The sequence below is a fragment of the Mustela putorius genome, unplaced genomic scaffold, assembly GCF_011764305.1.
Source record: "Mustela putorius furo isolate JIRA1106 unplaced genomic scaffold, ASM1176430v1.1 tig00003907_pilon_pilon_pilon:0A:0A:0A:0A, whole genome shotgun sequence".
NCBI classification, from domain to species: domain Eukaryota; kingdom Metazoa; phylum Chordata; class Mammalia; order Carnivora; family Mustelidae; genus Mustela; species Mustela putorius.
The window spans coordinates 2,649,993-2,664,952 of record NW_025422055.1 but is presented as its reverse complement, the minus strand read 5'-3'; the positions used below and the strand labels follow the sequence as shown (position 1 = coordinate 2,664,952).

The window sequence follows — 14,960 nt, the reverse complement described above, 5'->3', positions numbered from 1 at the left end:
AAAAAACCTTTCTTTGGTTTATGATCTTGGCAGTTGTCACTGATCCGTAGATGTTGCCCCGCCAGGTATCACTGCTTTTGTGTTAACGTCTGTTGAGCTTTAGGTATTTCCATGTGTGTGTTCTAATCAATACTTATTCTCCGTATTTCTCCTAAGCATAGTAAACTGTGCACAGTCCGTTTGCAACGGAGTCCATTTTCAGATGCTTTAGTTCCTGAATTACTTCAGTCAGCAGAGGCTGTCTGTTCCGTGTGTTTACTTGGCTGGGTTAGTATCCCTAGCGGGGAAGTTGAGCTCTTTAACTAAAATAAGATTTGAGGATAATTTGTCGTCCTTGAAATTTCTGTTCACCAGGGCCAGAAATAATCAGAAGGGCTATAGGATCAAATTCCCTTCGAGTCTAAAGAACATATTTTCGGGTAGTTACGAACACATACAGGTCACACGTGTTCAAATACATGCACAGATTTCTCATTTCCCCAGCTGGCATGTAAGTCAGCATTTAATTTTTCCCTTGTAATTTGTGTGACGTGCTAAAATCAGTGTCTGCTATTCATTTTATTAGAAAATTAATCTTCAACTAATTTGTGACTTGCCTTTTTTCTTTCGAGAGGTGTGAAATCAATCGCAGTATCTCCTATGGCACCATAAGACCAAAACAACTGGACGTCTTTAAGGACAGTAGATCTAGTCCAGTGCCAAGAAAAAAATCCAGTGGTCATCAGCAGGCCTCCTTCTTAAACATTGAGTTAATACATTGAGTTTGCTATTACGCAAACCAATGGAATCAGTATTCCAAATGGGGATCCATAAGAATTTAGTTATATTTACTTCATTCACTCATTCATTCATTGAGCTAATATTTGTGGAGCATTTACACCATGCCAGACATGAGGAGGGCGCTGGGTAGAAAGCAGATCCGGACTGATCCTTGTCCTCAGTGTACCGCTACGAGATTGCTTATTCAGAAGTTCCTGACAGATACCCGGTACTCCAGTCCTTTCCGTGTTCTCGGTCCTGTGAAATACAGAGTCGCTCTTCACTGGTTAGCATCAGTGATTCTGTAGAACGTTCCACACCACCACAGCACTGGGTTTTACTGTGTACTGTTTAGCATAGAGACCTGCTGATAAAAATTATATCTCAAGAGTTATTTTGTAACTGTTAAATCTTGTGGCCTGTTATTTATGGGAATATTTAATAGTGTTCTGTCAGTAATCTCTTCAGTTCTGTGTTTCACTTAGTAAAAATCTTAACGTGAGAGAAAAGGTTCCGCGGCTAAAGATTCTGTAAGCAAAATTTTGAATTTTAAATATTTAATTAATTATTAAATATTATTTAAAAAAATAATTTAATTATATTTAATGTGAGGCCAGAACTTGAAAAGAAATAACAGAACTGAGGTGTTGGGGTTTACCTGGGGTGGGGCACGTTTCTTGGGCCAAGGTCACGCCTGGAGGAAGACTGATGTCTTGGGGGGTTCTGGGAGGTGCATCGCGGTGCCGGGCAGTGGCCATCAGTGGCCACAGGCTCCCGACACGCCTCGCCCACCACGTTCCCCTGCACCAAGAGGGACAGATAGAGACCCTAGCTTATTGAAAGGTTGGGGGTCATCAGCCATAAGAAAATATGCTAAAGCAGTGCAACGTCTTCTGAGAGAATCGTTCTCCGTTTGGACATCACCGTGTCCTGCAGAAGTCTCCCACCATTTGGGACTTCTTCAAAAGCAACGCAGAGACTATGACCGCCTACTTTGCAGCTATGCTTTTTCCTTGCAGACGATCAGGCCACGATGAAGTATCCCAGGGGCTTTAGTAAAGAGCCTGGTGACATTGTCCCTCGTGTTTCCTACAGTCTTCAGAACAGCAAGGTTCTCATGTATCCCGAGGATGCTCCTGGCTCCTGCATCACTCAGAGCGAGGCCTGAGGTCCTGTTTATGCTCATGCTGGTGCTCTCGCTTTCTTCCCCCGTCCCTGCTTCCCTGTGCCCTTCCTTGTTCCCTGTCACATGGCCCCCCTTCTCCCCGGCTCCCCGGCTGAGTATTTTTAAGAAACCTATTGCATGAGCTACTCAGGAATCCTAACTAGCATCACATGTCCGGAGCTGGCGAAATGAGATACAAATTCTTGTCTTAACCAGCACTGCAGTAACGATGGAGACTGATGGACACTCATTAAGGCTGTTCTTCCATCCCTGGTGAAAGTAACGATGCTTCCTGCCGAGAGCTGTCCCCGGTGTGCCTTGGGCTTCGTCCTCGTTCCGTCCGGTTTTGTTTTACACTTGCTGTGGGTTCTTCGTCTTTGCCAGTCTCAGAGCTGGTCTGTCTTCATCTCTGGTCTCCTGTACTGTCCTTAAATATCTAAAAGGGCAGCTTTGTTTCCTGGGCCTTAATCTACATGTCAGGAGAAGAGGGAGAATTTCCCTTCCATATAAGCCTTCTAAGAATAAAAGTGTTCAAATGTGTGGCTAAATTCTAGAAACTCAGCACATATTCGAACTCGGAGGGAATGTGCTGACTGTCCCATTTTGCTGAGAGGCACCCGAGAGAAAAGTGATGGGTGACGTCATGGGAGCCACCCCACTGTGGGTACAGAGCCAGGACCTCAGGGCTGGCCTTTGGGTTCTCAGTCCCAGGCACTTTCAGCGGCTCAATACTGCCCCCAAGAAGGAAAGGGGGAACAGCACTTGTTGGGGGAAGGAGCAGTTTAGTAAGAAATGAAACGGGAGCATGCCCACAGATGAGAGCTGCCCAGCTTTTCTCCTCTGCCGGCGTTTAGAATAAGGGACTGGTGAGCCAGCTTGAAGGAATGAGAGGAAAGGCACTACCCCCTCCAGCCCTCTTACTGGATCGTGGGCTCCACATGCCCCATGGGCGCTCTTGCTCTTTGGGTAGATGAGGCCAGAGCATCCCCAGAAGGGGAGATCCCGAGGACTGGTGTGAAAGAGTCGCCTTCCCACCTCACTCTTATGGGGTGGAAGTCTTTTTTTCCCTGGGCACACTGAGAAGCAGGTAGTCACCCCAAGGAGGTGGCCCTGGGGTCTACCCCCCAGTACTCCCTCCTGTCTGCCTGCCTTACAGTGACATGCGCGCGCACGCGCACACACACACACACACACACACAGACATGTGTTGCCCCAGAGCAGGAGCCCCCTCTGGTGCTCCCCGTGTGCTTCTCCCTGGGTCCTGGTTGAGGTCTCTGATCCCTTCAGGATGACTGAGGGGCGTGAGCCTGTGTGAGATATTTGCATCAAGCCCAGTGAAGGGTGTTGGGTTTTACTGGGCTGACTTGAGCAGGTGGAACTGAATCCATTCTGAGACTCGAGCCAAGTGATCGGTCTGGTCTCCTCAGCGTGCAGTCAGAACAGTCCTCTTCACGGGGGTGATGTGGTTTGCCCCGAACCCAGCTGGTCGTAGCTAGACACACAAGCAGGATCCTGGAGACTTGGGTCTTCTCTCCCATGCTCTTGTCTTCATGCCTCCTTCCGTACATGCTAGGGGTAGTGGGGGGGACACCCCTCCCCAGATGGCAGTCCCCGATCCTGGATACCGCGGAGCCTGGCTTCCCCACCATCCATCTGCTCCTTGGGGAAAACCAGTGTTACTTTGCTGCTCTAATCACAACTGCCCAGTGATTTTCTAAATAATATCAAAGGTGTTCTCAAGCAGATGCAGGTGGGAATTGACCCGCGGGGAACACAATTTAATGTCAGCATGCGGTTAGGGGTACTGTCAGTTTATTTGCCCGGGAACAGCAATCCCGCCATTCGGAATGGGCCGCTCTGCACCAAAGAGAAGAATGTCGCAGCATCATTCTCTCACTGCATCTGAGAAGCTGCCATGCAGCTGGCGTTCTAACACCCGACTTGGTGCTTGACCTTGTCTGGGCTCCATTCAGCAGGAGAACATATTTTGGCGCAGCCTGTGGAGTTAGTGTCTCATGTGTGTGTTTTTTCCCTGCAGAGCGTTGCTGCTGGGCCTGGCCTGCAATCATAACTTGAAGGGGGTTTCCCTTGATCTCAGCAATTGTGAGGTAAGAACACGTTCAGACTATGGGTGGCAGGGATTAGAATAGCCTCCAAAACGCTTTGCCTCTTTCCTGGAAAAAGTGTGATCCTGTGAATCCAGAGGGGATAAATGAGGCAGAAAAACACACATCTTGCAGAAGTTTCTGGTGTTCTGTATTTTGCAAGCTTTATCTACAAACAGCCGCAGAATGCCATTCAGAAAGCATTCGAGTGTGTTTTTAATGACTTGGGTTTTTTAAATTCATTCTTAACGCCAGTTGCTTAAGTATTTTATGATGAAGCCTTGAGATACAAAAGCCATAAACTAGCGTTACCGTTATGAAAAAATCACATTCTGCACCCCTCGCGGGGGACAGATGGGTGTGACCTGACTTGGATTCAGAGAGTTTGCAAGAGAATGGCTGTCTTGTCATTTGTCTTATTTTTTAATGTCTTGATTTAAAACAGGAAAATTAAGATGCTTCTCAAAATTACAGCCATTCCAGACCCTTCCTACCAAAGATCAGCAAGATAATTTGAGACCAAGAGCCTCTATATTTTAGAGGGTCCCCAAAATTTTACAGCGTTGAGACTTTCAGTTTGTGTGGAGACCAGTAAGAAAATACCCAGGTACAGGGGCACCTGGGTGGCTCAGTCAGTTAAGCATCCGCCTTCGGCTCAGGTCATGATCCTGGGGTCCTGGGATTGAGTCCCACATCGGGCTCCCTTTTCTGTGGGGAGCCTGCTTCTTCCTCACCCACTCCCCTTGCTTGTGTTCCCTCTCTCGCTCGCTCTCTCTCTCTGTGTCAAATAAATAAATAAAATCTTTAAAAAAAGAAAATACCCAGGTACAAGCCACCCGGCCCCTTCAGAGCCTTGCTTTACCCACCACGTCATATGTGGTTCCTTCTAAACGGGGCTGTGGGTGAGGTCCCTTCATTCCTGGTCCTGGGCCTTTATGCCCTCTGTTCTCTCCTCCTGGAACACATCTGCCATGTCCTTCCTTCTCGAGGTTCCCCTCTCCAAGGATCTAGCTCACGTCCAGTGTCCTCCATGCCTACATCAGACTCCTGGGGTTCGATCTGAGTTTGGCCTTTACTAGGTATGCAGTTCCACATGAATTAAATGATACCCCGAAATCTCAGTGTCTGCGCCTGCAAAATGGAGACATCAGTGCTTCTCTCAATGGCTCGTTAGGGCTTTAGAGGAGCTCTTCTTTGCAAAGTGCTTCCAGGGCATCTGGGAAATGTAAGGGTTATTTGCTGCGGTTGTTTATCTGTAGAATTTTCCCCGACTGCTTCAGCCCTTGGTGATCTTGTTCTTTTCTGATTGTCTGGCATTTAATGATGGTGACATGCATGTGGACAGTGACCCTTACAGGATCTTGTGTAACTGTTCACTTAGCACCTGTGTGCTCTCCCCACTAGGCAGTAACTTTCTGGACGATGCTATTAGTATCTTACTCGTTTTGCATTTCCCTTAGCTCCTAAAAAAAATGCCAGGTACTAAGCCTAACACCAAATATTGAACATTTGCTTTACCTCTCTGAAAATTCTAGAAACTGACAAGTATGAAATAATATCATGTAAATTGTAAGTGCAGGAATTTTTTTTTTAATTTTTTATTTTTTAAATTTTGAGCTGGAGTTAACACCAACTGTGTGTGATTTAGCAGTCATTTTGTTTGGAAAAAAGAAAAGCCAAAAAGAACAAAAAACAAAACACATAAAACCCCTAAAAACCTATACTATCAAATTTTCATGTGTAAATCAGTGTTCTTCTTCTTCTTTTTTTTTTCTTCTATTTATTTATTTATTTATTTATTTTAGACAGAACAGGAATGGAAGGGGCAGAGGGAGAATCTCCAACAGACTTCATGCTGAGCACAGAGCCCGGTGGCAGGGGGGAGTCGATCTCACAACCTGAGCCAAAATCAAGAGTTGGACACTTAACTGACTGATCCACTCAGATGCCCCCACTGTGCTTTTATCTGTGGAGACAGACCACATAATAGAAACCAAGGCTGGAAATATGAATTAATCGCTTACCAATACTTTCTTACAGAACCTGGTAGTAGTGAAAACTTTTGTATGGGGGAGGGGTAAGAAGAATGGAGATAGGAAGGGTTATTCTATACAAAAAAAGCAGATTGGTATAAACTTGACTGCTCTCTAGCTCATACCACTGAATGACCCAAATGTTTTACTCTCCTCATTAAATAGAGGAATTGCGATCAGTACGACATCTTCCATTTAATTCTGTGATCAGACTGGGAAGGGGCATAAGTGATCATCTGGTTCCCACACTTCTAGATGAGGAAAGTGTGGTCTAAAGCTGAAATAATCTGGCTTACTAATGACAGTCATGATGAAAGTATGCTTTCCTGATTGTTGTTAATTATACGGGTAATTATTAGAACATCAAGTATGATTAGACATTCTCTTCTCAAAGAAGCTGTCAGATACCATATAAACACTGTTAAATCGCTATATGGCTTGTTCTTTAAACTCCCTTGTGATCCGACTGAGGATAACCTTCAAAGACAGTTTTATTGGCGAACCGATAAACTCGACATTTTTGTAGGTCAGAAATGGCAGACTGTTGGCGATTTCGTATGGTTCTATCCACTGGCTAGTAGACTTTTCCTTTATAATTTTGTTCTTACTAAGGCAGGAATCCAGATCAAATGATTGCTCTCTGATGATAGGGTTGGCCGTTACGATGATGGTAGTCACGGCTTCGTGTTGGCCATTCACTTATGGATTCTGTGATATGGTGGTACTGCTGAGAAATGGGAAGCCTTCAGACTACCGGAGTACTATGTTCTCCCACCTCCTTAACGCTTGATCACGGTCCCGGTGGTCACATCTATAAAGTCACCTTTTCTTGCTGCTCATGGAAGTTGGTGAAACACCAAATGATTTTTCTTTTTCTTTTTTTTTTTTTTTTAAATATGTTTACCATCCAGAGATTTTTTTTTTAAGGTTTTTAATTATTTATTTGACAGAGAGAGATCAGAAGTAGGTAGAGAGGCAGGCAGAGAGTGGGGGGAAGCAGGCTCCCCGTGGAGCAGAGAGCCCAGTGCGGAGCTCTATCCCAGGACCCTGAGACTGTGACCTGAGCTGAAGGCAGAGGCTTAATGCTCTGAGCCACCCAGGTACCCCCATTGATTTTTCTAAATTTAGGTGTCTTGTCACATTTTTCTTCTTACAGACAGGTGTCCAGATCTAACTAGGTTTCACTTCGCTCCTCTGCATGGTGGAGTGAATGTCTCCTGTAAAGGTGTTGGGGTTGTGATGTTATCTGCTTAGAATGCTTGGCTAACCCTTTAATTATTTGACACTTGAGAGTTGAGGTAGTACTCTCAGAAAAAGTCTGTTGCCCACTAGGAAGTTTAAAATTATGCATTTATCTATTTTTTTTCTGTTCATTCTCTAGCCATATTGGACACAGTCCCCTTTCCTGTACACATGCTGGTCAAAATCAGGCAAGAATTCCACCCATCATGTTCCCCACGATCACATAAATTTCCCACCTTCGGTAGTGGGAAGTAAAACTTCTCCCTGACACCATGTCATTTTGGAAGTCATTTCATCAGAGATGACTGAGTCGAGGTGAGGGGCTGACCTGAGAAAAGTCACCTGTCTAAGGTATAACGCTGGACGGTTGCTGATGTGGGCACTGAACGAGTTCATTGCCCCCTAACAATGCCTCTCATACAACGGTCTACCCCATCCATGGAAACAAAGCACAAGTGAGAAATACCACATAGTCTTTGTCTATTTAGAAGTAAATAGTTCCTTTTATTACACAATAGCTACTTGTCACTGGCTAATTTTTAAAAACGGGTTTGTGTGGGTGTTACAGAAAATAAATGGCGATTGTCTCAGATGGTGGTTGAGACCAGTTGGGAGGAAAGAACTCTAAAGTTGGAATTGTTTACAGAGACGAAATATGGTCAGTGGTATTGTAATAACGTTGTATGGTGTCAGGTGGGGACTGCACTTACCATCGTGACCATTTAATGTATAGAATTGTTGAGTCACTATATTGTCCATGTAAAATGAATACAACACTGCGTGTCAACTACACTTGAGTAGTTTTTTTTTTTAAGTGTCTACATAGGAAACTTAGAAAGCTTTGCTTAAGCAAATGGTTTTTGATTTTAGCATTGCTGCGTCCTTCACTGTCCGTGCTCCCCTCACCCGAGGAGCTGTCTCTGTGGTTCTCAGAGTATTTCTGTATTTCCCTGAAGGGGGCTTTTCACGTTCATCAGTTAGAATGAGAGCGGACATTTATAGCTACTGCTATTAAAAACGAAAGTACCAGGCAGGTGTTTTTCCTCCAACGCAAATGTCATTGTTCTCTGGAAAACTGAATCCAAAATTTGAGGCTTCAGTCTTTTGATCCGTGAGGGCTAAGCTAATAAGTATTGAAATTGAGCTTTCATTTTCAGTTATCATCTCCACTTAGAGAAGAAAACATCTGCTTTTCTTAAGGTGTCCCCCATGAATTATGTTACCACTTCATTTTCCTTCCCTTGGTCTTGACAGTACCAGCAAGGACTCATCCCTCTAGGAAAAGGAGTACAAGTAGTCATAGGAGACAGAAGGGGTCATCACAAAGGGTGGGCGCTTTGGAATCAGAAAGGCACCCTTTGAAACCTGACTCAGCCAGTTGGCTTGCCTTCCTTCAGCCTTTGGTTCTCACCTGTGGAATGAAGATTGAACAGCTTACGGGACAGTATCTGGCACTCTACTGAGCCCGGCACATGTGAGCCATAATTTGGGAAGGAAGAGGATTACTGTAGTGAGACCTTATTTTGCATGTCCGAATTCACAGCATGGGGCAGTATGGCCTTTCTGCAAATTTTTCTTTAGAAGCCATGTAAATATTCTGCCTTTTCTGAAACATTTTTGGGACTTGCCGTCAAAACTATTTTAAAACTTTCAAGAAAAATTAGTCTCATCCATTTATAGTCATGCCTGATATCAGACACAATACCCCATCACCCTGTATGGCCCAAGCTGTCTCTGAATGGCCTGTGGCTGGTTCGAATTCACTCTCAAAGGGCAAGGATTCGGCATCTGTGCGGACATTCAAAGAAATGTGTTCCATTGCCTCTAAGGTTAGTTCCAAAGCAGCATTTCGGAACTGTTCTATATAGTCGTAGTGAAATTGGCTTTCGGAGGAATCTTCCCACGTACCCATCTATCAGAAGGGAGGTCGTGGGTCTGTCCTTCTGGCCTGTGTTGCGAAATCTTCTTCATTTGAAAAATGAAATCTTCTTCATTTGTAAAATAAACACCTACTTCAGGAGAGCAGGTCAGTGCTGCAACTGCCTTCTTCCACCGCACTCTCCTTCCAAGTGAGAGAGCAAAATCTCCGAGGCTTCGGAGGAGATGCTAAGGCTAATTACAGCTGGGAATTAGCTGTAGGTCTGGGTGCAGAGTTCCTTCTTTGAAGGAGAAACTTCCCTGCACATCGTTCCACTGTTCATGGCAAGATGCTTTGATGATGTGTGGAAAGAAGAGCCCCAGATGCTAAAATGTGTAATGAGTGGGACGTCGCAGCCAGCGACCAGGATCTTCGGAGGCAATGCCGTCCGACCTGATAGTGGTCCGCCGGCTTTGAGGCGCAAAGACAGGTGTGCTGTGTGTGGGGCAGGGGGTCTAACTGTGGTTCCCCCCCACGGATCAGTTTCCTGTTGGGCCCCACACGTGGGTCGCAAAGTGGAAACTGCTGTCATGGCAGGAAGTATATTGGAAGAATATGAAACACACAACTGTTTGCACCTAGGAAATGATGGTTTGTATCTATCTTCGTAGGTTCTGAATTGCCTTTTGGCATCAGATCCTGCTAGCGAGAGGACAGTTTGAACCCGATCTTGTCAAATCTTTTTTTTTTTTTTTTTTGTCCTTTGGAGAAACCTATTCTGTTCACAGTTTTATGTGAGAAAATTGCCCAGGATAAAATATATATATATATATATATATATTTTAATTGAAATTGGGACTCTTGTAGAAAAACAATGATAATTCAGGGGGAGGTCGTTTATATTGAAATCTATAGTGTTTGCCACATTGTTTTAAATGGCAAGTGATCTTGAAGAAGGAAAATGAATGATTATTTTTAAGATTTTATTTATTTATTTTAGAGAGAGGGAGAGGTGAGAGGGAGAGGGTGAGAAGCAGGCTCCCTGCTGAGTGGGGAGCCTGCCATGGGGCTCAATCCCTGGACCCTGAGATCCTGACCTGAACTGAAATCAAGAGTCAAGATGCTCAACCAACAGAGCCCCCAGGTGCCCCAAAGGAAAATGAATTATTAAAAGTTCTCTCTAGGCTTTTTCCCTTGCTTCTCTTGTCCCCATAATGGCTATTTGAGGGTTAGATGCAACCATTCACTTAGAACTGTGAGTCACATCTGAAATGTGCCCACCTTTCTTGAGTGAGAGGACCCTTCTCTGTGGAAAGAATCGTGCGTTTATTTTTAACTTTCCAAAAAGTACTCAGGGATTCAGTCACATTGCCTCGTCTTTGATCTTGCTTTCTTTTCCATAATGCTAGTGTGTAGGATCCAAATGAGGGTAATTTAAAAACCAGTTTTACACGCACACATGCAGGCACAGTCTCTAATTATGCAAATTCATTTAAAAGGGTTTTCACTTACAGGAATGGAAAAGCTTTTACTGTTTTGCAGAAGCTTTAGCTTTGGGAGAGTTTTAGGCCTCTAATAACCTGTGAATTCAATCGAATGTTCTTGGTAACCGAGGATCCGTTCTTTTCTTCGTTAAATTTTTTATTTTGGTTCTGGGACCAGATTTTAGTTGGAAGTGTTTTTCTGACTCTTGCTTTTTTACCTGATATATTGATAAAGGCTTCAGCATCTCTGTTCTGTTGACTGCTGATAACGTGTTTTTATTTTTTTCTCCTTGGGCTTTCCTTAGATTGGCCACTGTGTAAGTACTTTATGAATCAATAAATTAGGGTCTGTGGATATATTCAATTGCTTTTTAGCCATTGGAAAATGTTCATTTTATGGTGTACTACAAATATTATCAGTCAAGAGTATTTGTAAAATAAACAGCATCGAGCCCTTGAAATGTCACCTGTACTTTCCATATTTGTTAATGGAATATTTTTACTGTACTTGATAATAATAACAAGTAGAGATTTTTCTGGTAGAAATTTTACTTCTCACCAGAGACATAACTAACAGCAAATAATCAGATTGTGGAGACTTAGGCACTTAGGTTTATCTTCTCAAAAGCATCGTCTTTTCATGCTCTGAATATCAAATTATATTCCTTTGAAGTGTTTGCCTGAAATATCTTTTGCTTTACCTTTGACATAACCTGAACATACATTCACTTCTTCCAGTATTAACAAGCTGTGCTCTGAAGGCTTGCTGCTCAAAATGATTTGCGGTGAAGAACCTGGTTGTTACCATCTTTAAAAAAAATGTCTAGGTTATCAAAAACCAATACTTTTGCAAAAATATAATAAAAATATATTTTTAAAAGATTTAAAAAGACATAAAAAACACAAGCCCTCATTTTTTGTTAATAGATGCAGCAGACCCAAAATTATTTATAATTTTAGCATTTATAGTCAGTTTCTGTATGTATTGTAGCTAAGACCAGTAGCAAACTTTGCAGACTGCGTCCCGTCCATGGACCACGCTTTGAGTAGCGGCTGCTGGGGCCAGTCTAGAGATGATGCAGTAAAGCTTGGCTCGGGGCCTGTGGGTAAGCTCAAGAGTTCCTGGGAAGACAGCTACGGGTAGTAAAATGACCGGCTGACTCTTGGCCATTGCTCCCATGCACTGGGTAAAAGCCCCTCAACCAATCAACTGGGTGTTGCTTGGTCTAGGTTTCCCTCAAGTGTGTAGACCAGCCTCCTGGCCAGGTCTGTCCCTGTGTGACACTCCCCTTTAGAGTTCAGGCCCCCCAGAGGAATTTGCAGTCACCACAGAAAGTGGGAAAGGCTGAATTTAAACAGCCCAACCAAAATACTCCCGGATAAAGGGCAGTCCCAAAGATCTGTGCAAAAACTCTTCCAGACACCCAAGCAGCCAGGGAAATTGGCCCCTTTTGGTTCCAGCTGCCATAAAAACATTGCATCTAAAATAGTGAAATAAGGATTCTTTATATTCTTACATCTAAACTTGCACAAGTTCTAGGAAGTAGCATTTTGCATTTTATACTTGGTATAGAAATTTAGATACATTTTTAATTTTCTTCTATCTAGGAAGCCACCATATTCCCTTGGTACATAATAGGTTCTCAATAAATGATAGCTTCTTTCCCTTGTTAAATAGTAAGTTTGCCAAGCAAAGGGGCCATAGGTCCCTTTGGGAGAAATCTACATCCTTTAAAATCCTTTACATGTAAGAGGAACTCACATAGTTGCTGAGTGGAAAATAAAAAGATACTCTGACCTCTGTAGGTAGCTTGTGGTTTGATGGGAAAGGATACAAAGTATTGAGTTTTATAGGTTGCCTGTCTCTTTAAAATAAATGAGGTCATGAAATGAGAATTAGTTTTGCTATAAGCCAACCATAATAATATTTTAAATTGATCTAACATCTTTTTCTTCTGTGGCTCAATGAGTTTGCCCAAGTCATTTAATAATCACCTTTCGCCATTTGCTTTGTAACCATGTGACCGCACCCCGCCTCAGTGGGGCGCCGGGCTGGGTCCTTCAGGCAGTGGCTGACAGTCAACAAGACTTCATCTTCGTTGTCTCCTTTGGTTGTTTTGCTGTTACTTGGTGGATTTCGGCCCTGAAATCTGGAATAATTGAACAAAATCCATACCAGTTTCTCACGTATAAAAGAGATTTGTAGGTTTCCAAAAGTCAGAAATGAAGACAGTGTCTGTGGGCTGATGGAGGCTGCGTTGCCCATGCTGATGGGGAGTATGGTCCCCATCTTTCTGTTTCTTTTTCTAGCCATTTCCTGATTTCAGTGCTATGGGGACCAGTAGCAATGACTAGTAATTGGCTCTTTACCATTGATGGTAACCACAGAGTTAATAAGCCTTTGGCACAACGTCAGAGACTGTATCTCCTGCTTTTCATGTTTTCTGGTTCCACGTCCAGTAGGTGACCCCTTTACCTCATACGTCCTTTGTGTTTCTCCAGCTGAGATCAGGAGGCGCACAAGTCTTAGAAGGCTGCATCGCCGAGATCCACAACATCACCAGCTTAGATATCTCCGATAACGGTAAGTCTGAAATCAGAAAAGAAACAGAAATAGTATTTGAAGTAAGTTAGTAAGGGGAAAACAGAAAGCCCAACCTAGACAATACCTTAATGGGCATGTTACCTTGCTTCTTGACTAATAGGACTGTTAAATTTAACAGAATTTATTTATGGCATACGTCAATGCCAAAGTCTTAATAAGTTGATACCACGGCCAAAAGTGCAAGAGAACAAGTCAGTTAAAAAAAAAATTGTCACCAGAATATTGATAATGAACTTGGTCTAACCTTCTGCATTCTTGGTGATAATAAAATAAAATCCTTATTTATTTACCTAGAAACTGTTTCAGTAGCTTCATTTCTGCCAGTTATAGTAGTGCATGAGTGGGAGCCTATTTAGTTGGCATAGGCCACTGGAGTCCTCTACCAGCAAACGGGATGTTGGCATCTTCTCTTACACAGTCGTGGGTAGAGATGAGAACCATCCTTTCCCTGTTCCTTGCTGACTGGATGTAGCCACTGATTGTATATGAGATTTAGGTTAAGTCTTAGCTGAGAATGAGTTTATCCCTATGAAATAATAGGACTTGAAAAGAGAGTGAAAAAGTTCCTTTGAAAATGGAAGCTTAGTATCCCAGGGCCCTCGGGATGGTACAGAAAGTCACCCAAGTTCATGTCACCTTTGCTTAATTATGTACCAGCTGAGAATTTATTTATACATGTGTGTTTTGATTATCTGCTTACTCTTATTCTTTCCAGGTTTAGAATCTGACCTATCCACCCTAATAGTGTGGCTCAGTAAAAACAGATCAATACAGCACCTGGCATTAGGCAAAAATTTTAATAATATGAAATCCAAGTAAGAGTTTTGAATTTTTTTTTAATATGACAATGATGAAACTAAGCAACCTCATGAGAGCTTTTGATTTGATTCCACTGTCCACATCTTTAAAATCTCTTTAGAAATCTGACCCCTGTGTTGGACAACTTAGTACAGATGATTCAAGACGAGGAATCGGTGAGTATTAATTCCAGTTAATGTTGCTATGCTTTCAGGTAATTTTATCTGTAGACACCATTTCTCTTGTTTTTTTTTAATGAAATAAATATTTATGCTTTAGTACAGTCAGAGAATATATTTAAAATTGCTTGCTCTTCGTTTCAACTCATTCCTAATTAAAGGAAGATTGTAACTAAAAGATTAAAAGAAGTATAAATTGACTTGTAAGCCTGTCTTTTAATAAGACTTACCACTTCCTAACTTCAGCTGATGCACTAATCTGCAAGCATGAGAATTTTTTCAATCTAGTTGACTTTCTGACCTTATATCATGCTGGGAAACATCATCTTGCTAATTTGAATTCCGTCTGGCAATTATGCAGAATTATAAAAGACTAAGAAAGCTGGCCACCTGTCTTGAATTTCTTCTAGAGCTCTAGTATCCTCCTTCTACTCGTATTCCCTTTTGTTGCTCCTGGCCAAGACGCGGTTCAGGGTAAAGAAATTTAATTTTAAACCCTATCCTCTCTTGCTGCCCTTTAAAGTGCATTAGAAAAAAAGAAAAAAAGATACATATTTTTAAGATTTTTTTTAGAGAGAGCGAGAGCATGAGCAGGAGGGGGAGAGGGAGAGAGAATTTCAAGCAGACTCTGCGCTCAACGAGAAGCTGGAGCCGGGGCTGGATCTTATGACCCCTGCGATCATGACCTGAGCCAAAACCAAGAGTCAGATGCTTAACTGACTGTGCCACCCA

The 14,960-nt window shown here is 42.9% G+C and overlaps 1 protein-coding gene across 1 annotated transcript in view; it reads left to right on the top strand.

The window, feature by feature from the left end:
• The window catches only part of LOC101686371 (F-actin-uncapping protein LRRC16A), a 265,401-nt gene that overhangs the window by 175,264 nt on the left and 75,177 nt on the right, over positions 1 to 14,960 (top strand). The window contains 4 exon segments of the mRNA XM_045068435.1: positions 3,963 to 4,032; positions 13,149 to 13,230; positions 13,967 to 14,066; positions 14,171 to 14,225. Of these exon segments, the coding sequence (XP_044924370.1) occupies positions 3,963 to 4,032; positions 13,149 to 13,230; positions 13,967 to 14,066; positions 14,171 to 14,225 (307 nt within the window).